Source organism: Scyliorhinus canicula, chromosome 15 (genome assembly GCF_902713615.1).
Source record: "Scyliorhinus canicula chromosome 15, sScyCan1.1, whole genome shotgun sequence".
NCBI classification, from domain to species: domain Eukaryota; kingdom Metazoa; phylum Chordata; class Chondrichthyes; order Carcharhiniformes; family Scyliorhinidae; genus Scyliorhinus; species Scyliorhinus canicula.
This window is the reverse complement of record NC_052160.1, coordinates 42,291,576-42,305,457: the sequence shown is the minus strand read 5'-3', so window position 1 is coordinate 42,305,457 and position 13,882 is coordinate 42,291,576. Positions and strand designations below refer to the sequence as shown.

General features: G+C 43.5%; 1 protein-coding gene across 1 annotated transcript in view; it reads left to right on the top strand.

Annotated features, from left to right (window-relative positions):
- The window catches only part of LOC119978274 (trinucleotide repeat-containing gene 6A protein-like), a 209,743-nt gene that overhangs the window by 56,261 nt on the left and 139,600 nt on the right, over positions 1-13,882 (top strand). Inside the window, 2 exon segments of the mRNA XM_038819765.1 lie at positions 8,634-8,724; positions 10,365-10,386. Coding sequence (XP_038675693.1) covers positions 8,634-8,724; positions 10,365-10,386 — 113 coding nt within the window.

Sequence of the window (13,882 nt, the reverse complement as noted above, 5' to 3'; positions counted from 1 at the left end):
AAAGGCGAGGACCTTCTTGCTCGCACTTGTTCACTCGCTTGTGCTCGCTCTCTCTCCACAGAAGCACAGCGAGTGCTGTTTTTCAGAAACTACAGAGGCCTGAATGAATCTGCAGTAAAGTATTGGGCTGAGCTTGAAGAGGAGTAAAGTGCTGGAATCATCTGAAACAAAGACTTTTCCCCCCTTTTGCTTTTGATTTTTTTTTTTACCCCATTCTTCCTGTCTGTGTTTGTCTGTCGTGTGTGTATGTATATAACAATAAAATATAGGGTGGGGGCAAGTTAAAGAGGGGAATTGGGTAATTGTTCATCAGTTTTATTTGTTGCATATTTCATTACAGTTCTTGTTATTAATAAAAAGTAATTGTTTACATTTACAAACCTGGTGACTGTAATTACTGGGCCAAAGACTTCTGGTATTTTTCTAAGAATTATTGGTTAAGTGTGTTGTGACTCCAGGTCAATTGGGGCTGGAATTGACCGGGCACTAACCCAGGGTGTTGTAACACTGTCCAATCTTCTGATCTGCCACTCATCTTTGCACAATTATATGCTTTTTCTTTAAGTTTGATACTGTATTGAACGTGTTTAATTAACCATTGATGGTGGGCACTCCCCTTGGAATTTTTCTTTCTCATTGGAATGTATTTATTCTGAAATATTCCGTTAAATGTCTGCTACTGAATCTCTATTGGTGTATCCTTAACCTAATTTGCCTGTTCATTTCTGCTAGCTCTGCTTTCATGCCCTCAAAATTGCCCATATTTAAGTTTAAAATACTAGTCTTGGACCCACCCTTCTCTCCCTCAAATTGAAAATAAAATTCAGTCATATTAAAACTGCTGTTAGCTAGGGGGGGCCTTCATCTGAGGTTATCAATTAATCCTATCTTGTTGCACAATACCAGGTGTTGTGTAGCTTGTTCTCCTGTTGTCTACAGAACATGCAGTTTCTAGAAACTATCAAAAAAATATCCTTTGAACTCCTCACCTGTGCTACCGTTTTCCTTCTGATTTGTTTTCAGTCTATATGTAGATTAAAATCCATCATGATTATCACTAAATTTCTGACAAGTTCTCATTATCTCTTCCTTTACACTCTGTCCTACTATGTAGTTACAATTAGCGGACCTGTACAAAACTCTCAGAAGTGACTTCTCGAGTTATCATTTCTCATCTCAACCCAAACCACTTCTACATCCTTGTTTCCTGTTTTGGGTCATCTCTCTTTATTGTTCTAATAGCATAATTCACTAATAGAGCCGCCCCTCCACCTTTTCATAGCTTCCTGCCCTTCCTAAATATCACGCACCTGTCAATATTCAGGTCCCAATCTATGCCTGCCTGTTGCATGTCTGTAATGGCTATCAGATCGTACTTATTTCTTTTTGCTGTAGCAATTCACCTGTTCGATCTGGTTTGTTTCAAATTCTATTTGTATTCAGATGCAGAGACTTTAGTTTTGTCCTTTTATTATTTTTGTCATGTCTAGCCTTGTATGCTGATTTACTCCTAAATTTGTACTCTGTTCCTCCCTGGCATGGTCTGTCCATCATTTACCATATGAGTAGCCTTCTGTATTGTCTCTACTCTTTTTGGTTTATTCCATCTTCGCCAAATTTAATCTCTCTTTGTTCTCTCTCTTTGTTCTCTCTCTTTGTTCTCTCTCTTTGTTCTCTCTCTTTGTTCTCTCTCTTTGTTCTCTCTCTTTGTTCTCTCTCTTCTTGTTCTCTCTCTTCTTGTGCTCTCTCTTCTTGCTCTCTCTTGCTCTCCTTGCTCTCTCTTCTTGCTCTCCTTGCTCTCCTTGCTCTCTCTTCTTGCTCTCTCTTCTTGCTCTCTCTTCTTGCTCTCTCTTCTTGCTCTCGCTCTCGCTCTCGCTCTCTCTCTCTCCCTTCCCCCCCCATTTAGTCTTGAATCCTCTATGCTTCCCTAGTTATGCTATTCGCTGGAGCACCAGTCCCAGCACAGTGCGGGTGTAGACCGGTCCAATGGTACAGCCTAAACTTTCCCCTGTATTCATGCCAGTGCCCCACATACCCCGGAAGCCACTTTCCCATGCCAGTCTGTGAGCCAAGCATTCATTTCTCAAATCTTATTTGCCCTCTGCAAATTTGCATGTGGGCTCAGGTAGTAATCAAGAGATTCTTGGCTTTGAGGTTCTACTTAATTTGCTGCCGAGCTCCTCCTCCTGACTGTGCAGAACCTCCTTACTCATCCTATGTCGTTGGTCCTGTCATGGACCACGACAACTGGATCTTCCCCCTCCCACTGCAGGTTCCTCTCCGGCACTGAACAAATGTCCCAAACCCTGGCACTAGGCAGGCAACACAGCCATCCCGTCTCTTGCTTTCTGTTGCAGAGAAGAGTGTCAATCCCTCTATTTTTACTGTCCCTATGTACCCCCTACCTGAATGGCGTCCTGTACAACAGTGCCACGATCAGTCAGTTCATCCACCCTGCAGCCCCCACACTCCTCCAAACAAGCTGAAAGCACCTTACACTTGTTGGATAATTGTAAAGGCCGATACCCCTGTACTCCTGCCCCCTCGGTCTCTTTAACTGCCTCAGCAGCAGTCACACTTTCCTATCCCTGACCACCTTCCAGATCCTAAGTCACTATCCTGAGAGACGTGATTGCCTCATGGTACAAAGTTTCCAGGTAACTCTGCCCCCTCTGATATGTCACCATGCACGTAGCTCAACCTCCAACTCAATGACTCTGAGTCGAAGCTCCTCAAGCCACAGATGCTTGCCGCAGTTGTGTTTGTCCTGGATCACACAGGTATCCAGGAGGTCTCACATGCTGCAGCCATTACACACTAGCTGTCTTGTCACCCTTGCGGTTTAATTAATTATTTAAATACAAACAATATTAGATTTCAAGAAAGTGATTTAAGGCTCCCTGAATTTACCAAACTTCCAGCAATCTGTTGAAATCACATTCCAATCTGGATATCCTGTTTGTTTTTATATCTTCAGACACTTTTTCCTCTGGGGAATAATGGAAAAGTGCTGGAAGGATTAACTTTGATCTGTTATCAACCTGTTTGAACCACATCATGCACACCCCTGAAGCTTCTGGCTCAGAGCAGTGGTTCTATCTGCTGAGCCACAAACCTGCAGGGGATATCCAGTAAAAAGGATGTTTGTGGTTACAATTACGCAATCATATGTGGTTTAGACACTTAATGTTGTGAAGGCTAAATTTCCCTGGGAGCTACACATCTCCCCCAGCCTTATCCTTAAGGGACACTCCCATTCCCTTCCTATCTCGAGAGTCAGCAGTGCTTTCATGGCACCCGCATCTATACATTCTGTGGGGGGGGGGGGGGGGGGGGGGGGGGGGCATGCTGGGGCCAGTGGTGTTGCTCTAGCACCCAGCTGCAAACACGTAAGAAATAAGACTAATTTGCACATGTCCGCCAAACTGAGTAACAAATACATTTTTGCAGAGATGTTACTTTATAAATCATTAGTGCATCTTGATGAAAATAGAGAGGTAATTAAAGCGGCAGCATATTTTGCTGAATAGTCTCAAACTCAAATGCTAGACCGAAAGAACTTGCATTTATGCAGTGTTTCTCAGTCATTTTCAAACACTGGGTCACGGGTTGTGTCGGGAGGGTCGCGTGGCCATGCGTTGTGGCATTCCCGATCACAGGGCCATGCGTCGCGGTATTCCCGATCACGGGGCCATGCGCGTGGCATTCAAGATCACGGGGCCATGCGCGTGGCATTCCAGATCACGGGGCCATGCGTCGCGGCATTCCCGTTCATGGGACCATGCAGCGCGGCATTCCTGCTCACGGGGCCAATCGTCGCGGCATTCCCGATCACTGGAAGTAGTGTCCAACGGTGCAACCGGGTTTTAAAAATGGCGGCCGCAACCAGCTTTCAAAATGCCGGCTGATCTGCGCAGGCATGCCCCATAGCAGTGTGCAGGCCAGAGGGGCAGAACGCCGCCTCCTAACGTCAGGGTGCTGACCCAAGAGCAGATTATTTATTAGTCGCTGGAGCCTTCCTGCCTGGAGCAACGGCAGAGAGCACCCTCTATGCTGACATTCTGGGCGCAAGAAATATTCCTCCATTTTGCAAATGTCAACAGTGCTGGTGTGAATTCCAGGGCCTCTGTTGAAAAACACATGAAGACGTTGAAAGCTGGAACAAATTAGCATTAAGGTGATGACTTGAGGTGTAGGTTTATTAATTGTGTCACTGAAAATCAGGACTCAAAGTTTATGTGCGTTGTATACAGGGAGGACTGGCAAATGAAAGTTTAAAACCCTCAAAACTTCAAAGAGATTTGAAGACTAAGCATAGCGAGTGCGAGGACAAAGCTCTTGATTTTTTTTTCAACGGTGCAGTGAGATCATAAATCATCAGCTGAAGTTATTATCAGAAATGTAACATTGAATGACAAAGCAAGTGGGATCGTGAGGACCAAGCAGGCACACCTTGCATGGGTCGCGAATGTTGGCCGGTTAGTAAAAATGGGTCATAGGTTTGAAAAACACTGGTTTATCACATCCTCGGGAGATACCAAAGCACTTTAGAGCCATTAAATTGTGTTTTCAGTGTCATCATTGTTGTGCAGGTTAACACAGCAACCAATCTCGAAAAGGACCCCCCCCCCCCCCCCCCCCCGAACAATCCCTACACCACATGGACTCATCAATACCACCTCAGGGGCAGTTGGCCACTGGCAATAAAAATGTTCACCTTGCCAGTAACATCCACTTCCTGTGAAAGAATAAATACAGAAATATAGGCAAGACAATACATTATATTCTGAAATAGGTAGGGATGTACCAACAGGGACTTGAGAGTCTTGGTCAGACTTGATTTGAATCTGCCAAATATAGAGCATCAGCAAAACAAATAAATATTGAGCTGCATTGCCAAAACTGTTGAGTACAATTCAGAAAATTAAATTGTATGGTGCAATGGTCAGACTATATTGAGTTCTTCATCTAGATTTGATCTCCAAAAATTCAAGCACATGGCTACAAAGAATAGGCTCAAATATCCTCCTTGTATTTGGGAGATCCTGAGGAAACAAAATGGGAGTGTTTGATTTTAAAAAGGAAGCAACTGAGATGAATTTTAAAAAAGAATAGTTAAGGTAGTAAAGTGGATAAAAAAGGATGAATTCAGAATTACCTTCAGTCGGATAAGGAGGCATGAGTTCAAATTAGTAAAGGTATGTTTTGGAACAGATTGGGATGCACTTCCCATAGAGTAACCAGTAAGGAGCAGACCTTTGTAGAAGAGTAATGAAAGCAAAGACCTTTGATTCGTTGATACCCAAGTCACTCCGCTATTCAAAAAGGGGGGTAGAGAGAAAGCAGGGAATTATAGACCAGTAAGCCTAACATCGGTAGTGGGTAAAATGCTTGAATCCATTATGAAATGAAATCAAGGACTTTATAGCGGAACATTGGAAAGCAGTGGCAGGATCAGTCAGAGTCAGCATGGATTTATGAAGGGAAAATCATGCTTGACAAACCTGTTGGGATTCTTTGAAGAGATAACCAGTACAGTCGACAAGGGGGAGCCAGTCGATATGGTATATTTGGACTTTCAGTTTGACAAAGTCCCGCATAAGAGATTATTGTGCAAAATTAAAGTCCATGGGATTGGTGGAAATGTATTGAGATGGATAGAAAACTGGTTGGCAGAGAGGAAACAAAGAGTGGGGATTAATGGGTCCTTTTCAAATTGGCAGGCAGTAACCACAGGGGTACCACAGGGATCGGTGCTTGGACCCCAGCTATTCACAATATATATTAATGATTTGGACGAGGGAACAAAATGTAACATCTCAAAGTTTGCAGATGACACCAAATTAGGTGGGAGGGTGAATTGTGACGAGGATGCAGAGATCCTACAGCAAGATCTGGACAGGTTGGGCGAGTGGGCAAACCAATGGCAGATGCAGTATAATTTAGATCAGAGTGAGGTTATTCATTTTGGAAGCAAAAACAGGAAGGCAGATGAATAGTTGTCAATTGGGAGAGGGGAGTGTGCAGGGGGACCTGGGTGTCCTTGTGCACCATTCGCTGAAGGTAAGCATTCAGGTACAGCAGGTGGTAAAGAAGGCTAATGGTATGTTGGCCTTCATTGCAAGAGCTTTCGAGTATAGAAGCAGGGATGTGTTGCTGCAATTGTACAGTGCCTTGGTGAGGCCACACTTGGAGTATTGTGTCCAGTTTTGGTCTCCTTCTCTGAGGAAGGATGTTCTTGCTTTCGAGGGAGTGCAGCGAAGGTTTACCAGACTGATTCCAGGGATGGCGGGACTGTCATATGAGGAGAGATTGACTAGGTTGGGATTGTTCTCGCTGGAGTTCAGAAGAATGAGGGGGGATCTCATAGAGACCTACAAAATTCTAACAGGACTAGACAGGGTAGATGCAGGGAAGATGTTCCCAATGGTGGGTGTGTCCAGAATCAGGGGTCACAGCCTGAGGATTCAGGGTAAACCATTTCGGGCAGAGATAAGGAGACACTTCTTCAACTTCTTCACACAGAGTGGTGAGCCTGTGGAATTCATTACCACAGGAAGTAGTTGATGCTAAAACTTTGAATATATTCAAGATGCGGCTGGATATAGCACTTGGGGAAAATAAGATCAAAGGCTATGGGGAGAAAGCAGGATTAGGGTATTGAGTTGGATGATCAGCCATGATCGTGATGAATGGCGGAGCAGGCTCGAAGGGCCAAAAGGCCGCCTCCTGCTCCTATCTTCTATGTATCTATGTATACTGCCATGGTTGTTCTTCTGGATCTTTCTGGATGTATGGATCAAAATGGTTTAAAACGGTCTACCTTGGCTGTACTGACTTGGGAGTAGTGCCACGGGATATTCTATGGTTGCTGCCTAAATCAGTTTAACATCTCTGACAACGCAATGCTGCAGTGAAGTACAGTGTCAACACATAATTGCTCAGGTCCTGAAGGAGGACTGGTACCCACAATTTTTTGCATTGCAGGTGAAAGTATTACCAACATAGCAAAGCTGACACCACAACAATAAATTTTCTGTCCATTCACTCTCTGCCACCCCTTGTTTCCCCCGTGCTTCAATACAGCAGGACGTTGACTTTGTGTGGAGTTTCCCTTTCCCTGTAGTGATGTGAATGAGGGTTTTTGGCAAAAGACCTGTATTTCCAATCATGACCTCGCTGGGGTGGAGCTTAAAATATTACAACGATGATGAGGCGAGCCTTTTCCTAAATGCTTTCAAAATTGCTTCTAACCAGCAATTCTGGGACACTGTACAGGAAGCACAAATTGTATTTTGCTAACTAGGTGCGATTCAGTAAACTTCCGTCAACCAATATGGGCAGCTCGGTAGCTCTGTTGCTTCACAACTCTAGGCTCGATTCCCGGCTTGCGTCACTGTCTGCGCGTTCTTCTTGTGTCGGCGTGGGTTTCCTCCGGGTGCTCCGGTTTCCTCCCGAAAGACATGCTGTTAGGTAATTTGGACATTCTGAATTCTCCCACTGTGTACCCCAACAGGTGCCGGAATGAGGCGACTAGGGGCTTTTCACAGTAATTTCATTGCAGTGTAAATGTAAACCTACTTGTGACAAAAGATTATTATTATTATATAATCACGAGTTAATATCTCCTGTTTATAAAGACATTTTTGGGGTATGATAGGCTGAAAACTTCTTATAGAATATGTGCTTGGACTGAATAATTCTGGCACTATTTTGCACCATGGATCTTTTACCTTCACCTAGGTTTCACAAAGCACGTGTGTTTCAGCAATTGGTATTGGAGAATGATTGGTCTCTTGGGTGCCACTGTGCATTGTTTCTATGGCTACCTGGCACTGTTCTGCAGTCACTATGCAAAAGTGGGGATGACACATTCAGTGGCAGCTATTGCAATCCATGAAAAAAGGTTACCTCAACAGTTGGGGCAAGGGAAATTGGCAGACTTGTACTGAGAATTGCAATTGCGGGGAAGAAAATATGAATATTTGTTGAATCCTGCAAAGCTTAGGTTGAACAGGATCCTTTTGAAATGGTAGGAAAAAGCTGTTAGTGCAACTTTTCTCAATTCTTCAGCCTGAATGTACAAGTGTACATGGCCAGGGCATTGCATTGGTGGGGTTGGCCTCACACCCCAGTGGTTATTAATAGTAAATAGAAAAATGCAGAGTTGAACCAAAAGACGGATCATCTGCAGTACCTGCAGAAATGTTTCAGTTGTCTGTTAGGCTTGTTATTTTTGTGACAATAAATCCAAACAATGCCATATTACTCAGTATGTGTTTATATTCACATGCAGACTAGTTGCGGGCTATTTGGTTAAATATATGCATGTGTTAGTGTGACTTTTAATTTTTCCATTCAAATGATTTGGGAGATTCAGAACACTTGTAAAATTAAGGGACTTTGTGGAACATGTTTTTAAGAACAGATTGAATTCTGAAGCCTATTGACCTATTATATAGAGGCACAATGTTTTTTCAGCTACGAATTGAAAGATTAAAATAAGGGTAACCCCATAAGTAGATTACACAGAGCTGTTCCTATTTTCAAGTTATGTCAAGTTCATTCCAGCAGCAAACAGATAATGGATCTTGATAGATTGAGCGTCTTGAATCAGTGTTTTTGTTTCAAAGGGATAGAGTGCAAGAAAAGGAAGAACAGTTGATGGAAGAAAGGAAAAAGAGAAAAGACGACAAGAAGAAAAAGGAAGCCGCTTTGAAGAAGGTACTAAATTTACTTTTGGAGGAGCAACGTAACGATCAAATGAAATTCACCCTTTCTCCAGAAGACATTCAAGGATATTCAGAATGCAAGTGCATAATTGTGGGGTAGGCAGTGAAGGATGCAGCTGCCTGCCTTGGAGTAACACTTTTATTGGAAAGTTATTGGAAAACTTTTAAAGTTTAATGGAATATTCGGTACCTCTGAAAAACTATTCAGTTGACTTCGAGAAAAATGTAATGTTTCTGATACACACAAACTATAATGTGCTCGCATGCGTACACACAGACACTTTTGTAGATTACATGGTACTTGCATCTTGATAGGTTAGAGCCCCTACACCATCTAATTATGAAGATCTAAATATTTGTGACACTCCATGTGCTTTACCATTTGAAGGAAACCGGGATTCTTTCCCATATACCAGGAAGATTAGATGAAATTAGATTTTAAGGGATAGCCTTCCGAATGAGCTATTTACTGGAGTACAGTGTGCCACGTTATATTTACCAAAACATCTGGTGCCATGCCACATATCTATGCAAGCACAATTAACCTACTCCCATTTGAGGTTTTTATTCATTTTTACTGCCCTCGTTTGACATATTGGAGGTGAGCTGCTGTCTTGATGCAGAGACACATATAGATTTATCAGAGGAAGCAATACTTGGACAAGGGTACCCAAAGATGCAAAGTCTGTTATCGGTGCTAATCTATGGCCAACTTGCAGTTCAACTATTCATCTCTTTGGTCGAGTATGTCATTACATTCTAGCCGTTCCATGACATTTACCTGTGGTTTACATTAATTACCAACAAAGAAAGAAAGATTTGCATTGATATGGTGGCATTCATGACCTCAAGCTGTCCCATAGTGTTTTACAGCATTGAAGTGTTAATCACTGTCGTAGTTGGGATTGAAGATGGTGCTGTCAGTGTGGTGCAACCTCCATGGCCATCTTTCATATGTTTATTGTGGGCTTCAAGACATATAAGCAGAAGCTGTTTTACATCAATGGGAAAGGGTAAAAGCACTATTGTAGTTGATGGATCTTTCCATCAGCAGGTCAGAAGAGTGGAAAATTTCTTTGATTTCAGTTTGGACATTGAGGTCTGTTAATTTTGGACAAATTCCAGACCATGATGCCCAGAAGCTGTTAACTACAAAATGAAGTCCTCTGCACAAGATGGAACCTGAGGAGAGTCTGACAAAACTTCTCGAGCAGTTCCCCTCTAAAGTGTGTTGTCGACAGTGATTACCACTTCAATGCTCTAAAATTGCCCCATTATCACTTTGGTTCCCATTTTATTAGGTACTGTTGTAGAATGAAAAAACAATGGTAACATCGGCGACAGGTTTTACACCATATCTGCCTTAATTCGGTGAATTTGTAGATGTGCATTTGTATAGATGGGAGGGTAGGTATGCATCCAAAGAAAATATGCTTGCCCAGGTGTAATGCAAACTGTCTTTCTGTAATAAATATCTCTGCTTGTGCTGAAAATCTACAACGGTGAAAGCTTGTTTCTACAATTGTTCTGACGTAGTTTGCTGTGGTGCATAAAGTTTTTGTAGCAAAGTGCCCTTTTCACTGATTTTGGGTGTAAGATTTATTTTTAATGACGGATTTTCTATTGTTACAGGCAATTGAACACAAAAACAAAGGTAAGGTGACGTCTGTTGCTCGGTTTATTGCATGTTTTTTGATCATTTTTACTGTCTCCTTGGAAGTGTTGCCATGTAACTTTGTTTCCTGACTAAATCTGGCTAACGGTGTCTGCATCATTGGGTAGTACTTTCACTATGTGGAATTTAGCTTTATAGCAAGTTTAAAGAGCTGCTTCAATGTTTGCTGTTGCAATTAGCAGAAAAGAATAAAGATATGTCTAAGTAAATTGGAGGATACGAGAAAAGGAGATTGGGAGCCATGTTCTACCTTCAAAGCTGTGTGACTGTTCCAGTTCCATGTTAAGTGATCGATCTGCATAGTCTAATGATAGAAACGCCTTTAAAAACTTAACAGGGCGGAACGGTGTCGCAGTAGTTAGCACTGCTGCCTCACGGCACAGAGGACTCTGGTTCGATCCCGGCCCCGGGGCACTGTCGGTGTGGAATTTGCACATTCTCCCTGTGGCTGCATGGGTCTCACCCCCACAACCCAAAAGTGTGCAGGGGCGGTGGATTTGCCACGTTAAATTGTCCCTTGATTGGAAAAAAAGATAATTGGGTACTTTAAATGTTAAAAAAAAATAAGAATGAAAACTTAACAATGACTACGTTTTAAAAATATGTATACTGAAGGCAGGAGTGCTTATAATCTGTACATGGAACCTGCAAGTTCCAAGTGGAAAAAACGGCAAGTGAAGTTATACCACTTGTTACAGCATGCTCAGCTCAAAGCAGTGATTTGTCTGTTTCTTTCACTGATTTAATATGCTAGTGAAAAAATTTGGTTCAATTTATTTTGTGTAAATAAATTGTGTAAACCTTTTTTTTTTAAAGTATCCCCGCCCCACCTCCCATATTGTGTATTCAGAGAAAACAAATTATGTCACAACATTTCTTAATGTCGATCAATTTATTTTAACAGAGATCCATTATATTGGTTGTACTTGCCTTCAGGCTGCTTCAGCCGTGTCTATGACATGGAGAAATTGAATTTGCAATGATATAATTGATTGCAGTGAAGGTCATGCTGTTAGTGCCTGGAGTCACCCGTCCTGGGAAAATATGCTTTGGTCAGTCTTCATCTGTGAACAGAGACAATGAATATCACTGGTTGGAGTGACCTTTGGAAAGTTGGTCTACTGATTTGTGGTGAACATTGAAATTTACTCAAGTTGCCTGACTCCCATTGAAGTTCAGCCCTCTGTTTAATTCTTACATTCAAAGTTAGGTCCATACAGTGCATTTAATGTAGTAAAATGTCCCAATGTGCTTAAAGGAGATGTATAAAGAAAAACACTGAGCCTCAGTATATCAGGGCAGATGGCTGAAAATCTTGTTGAGAGCAGATTCAAGAAGCATATTAAAGAGTGTAGAAGGGCGGAAACATATTGGGTGGGGGGGGACAAATTTCAGAAAGATAAGGTTTGGCACAACTTGGGTATAAAAAAAATAATGTCAAAGCAATACATTGAAAAGTTCTTTTAAAAAGTGTAATTAATAGAATGCGAGGGAGTCGGAGTGAGTGCACAGCTCACTGTCAGTCTTGGGGTGTTCACTCACTCTGAGACAATGTGTTGGGTGTGAGAGTGAGTGAGAATCCTGAACTGCGAGTGGGCCAGATGTGCATGCGCATGCATTCACAGTCACTCTTTCACTTACTACTCACTCACACTTTCACTCACTACTCTCACTCACTCGTTCACTCTCTCACCCACTCACTCACGCTCTCACTCACTTACTCATCCGCTCTCACTCATCTGCTCTCACTCACTCATCCGCTCTCACTCACTCATCCGCTCTCACTCACTCATCCGCTCTCACTCACTCATCCGCTCTCACTCACTCGCTCACGCTCTCTCGCTCACTCACATTCGCTTGCTCACGCTCTCTCACTCGCTCACGCTCTCACTCGCTCACGCTCTCTCTCTCGCTCACGCTCTCTCACTCGCTGAAGCGTTCTCACTCGCTGAAGCGTTCTCACTCGCTCACGCGTTCTCACTCGCTCACGCGTTCTCACTCGCTCACGCGTTCTCACTCGCTCACGCGTTCTCACTCGCTCACGCGTTCTCACTCGCTCACGCGTTCTCACTCGCTCTCGCTCACGCTCTCGCTCGCCCGCGCGCTCTCGCTCGCCCGCGCGCTCTCGCTCGCCCGCGCGCTCTCGCTCGCCCGCGCGCTCTCGCTCGCCCGCGCGCTCTCACTCGCCCGCGCGCTCTCACTCGCCCGCGCGCTCTCACTCGCCCGCGCGCTCTCACTCGCCCGCGCGCTCCCACTCGCCCGCGCGCTCCCACTCGCCTGTTCTTTTCCAAGGCCCCAGTAAGCCAATCTTGCACATGAGATGTAAAGGGGGGCCAAGGATTAAGCCTTGGATGAAACCAGAGGTGGCAGTGCAGGAAGAGAGGCCATGCAGGTGATTGTCTGGTGTTGATGAGCTAAATAACGATAGAATCAATGCTTAGGTCAGTTCCACCAGCTGTAGAATGGTAGAGCGATGTGCTGAAAGAGGGTGGCGTGGTTTAAGTTACAAAGGCTGCAAACAGGTTGAAAGATTGGATAGAGACTTTATCTCTGTCACTTCTGGAACTCTAATTCTTGCATTGAAGTTCACTCCTCTGGTACCCTTATGTCTCTGGGAATGGTGTCTTGCAGTCAGCTCTAATTGGGGGGAAAAAAATTAACTGAGAAGCACCAGGGATAAGTAAAAGTCAGAACCAGCATAATAAAGTACTGATAAGTAATTTTTAAAAAAAATCCTATTACGGGGCAATTTAGCGTGGCCAATCCACCTACTCCGCACATCTTTTGGTTGGAGGGGGTGAGATCCACACAGACATGGGGAGAATGGGCAAACTCCACACAGACAGTGAGTACTAGCCACTGCACTACCGTGCTGTCCGTGATAAATAATTATAAGTAATACAATGATGAGTAGCTCCAAGTGCACTAGACAAGGGGACTAAGTTTAAGGTAAGAGGACTATCTTTTAAGTCTAAGTAATTTGAAAAGTTAGCAAGTAAGGTGAAGTACATTTAAGTTTAAGACATAGCGGTGAGGTCTACCAAGTGAAATGTGTGACCTGTCATATGTGGGAACCACAACAGGGGGAGTTCAGCATTGTTGCGTTCCAAGGTGTAAGGCCAGGCTGGGTGGCCTCTCATGCTAGTTGTATTGTAAGTAAGATTAATAATGAGTTAAGAACATGGATTGAAACAGGGAATTGTGATATTGTTGCCATCACAGAGGCGTGGTTGAGGGAGGGGAAGGACTCACAACTCAACATTTCAGAGTACAGGCCCTTCAAGGGAGGGCGTAAAAGAAAAGGTTGTGTCGCATTATTAATGAAGGAGTCTGTTACTGCAGTGAGGAGGGATGATAGCTTGGAGGTCCTTCAAATGAAGCTTTGTGGGTAAAACGTAGGAATAAAAGGGCAGCATGGTGGCACAGTGGTTAGCAATGCTCCCTCACGGCGCTGAGGTCCCAGGTTCGATCCTGG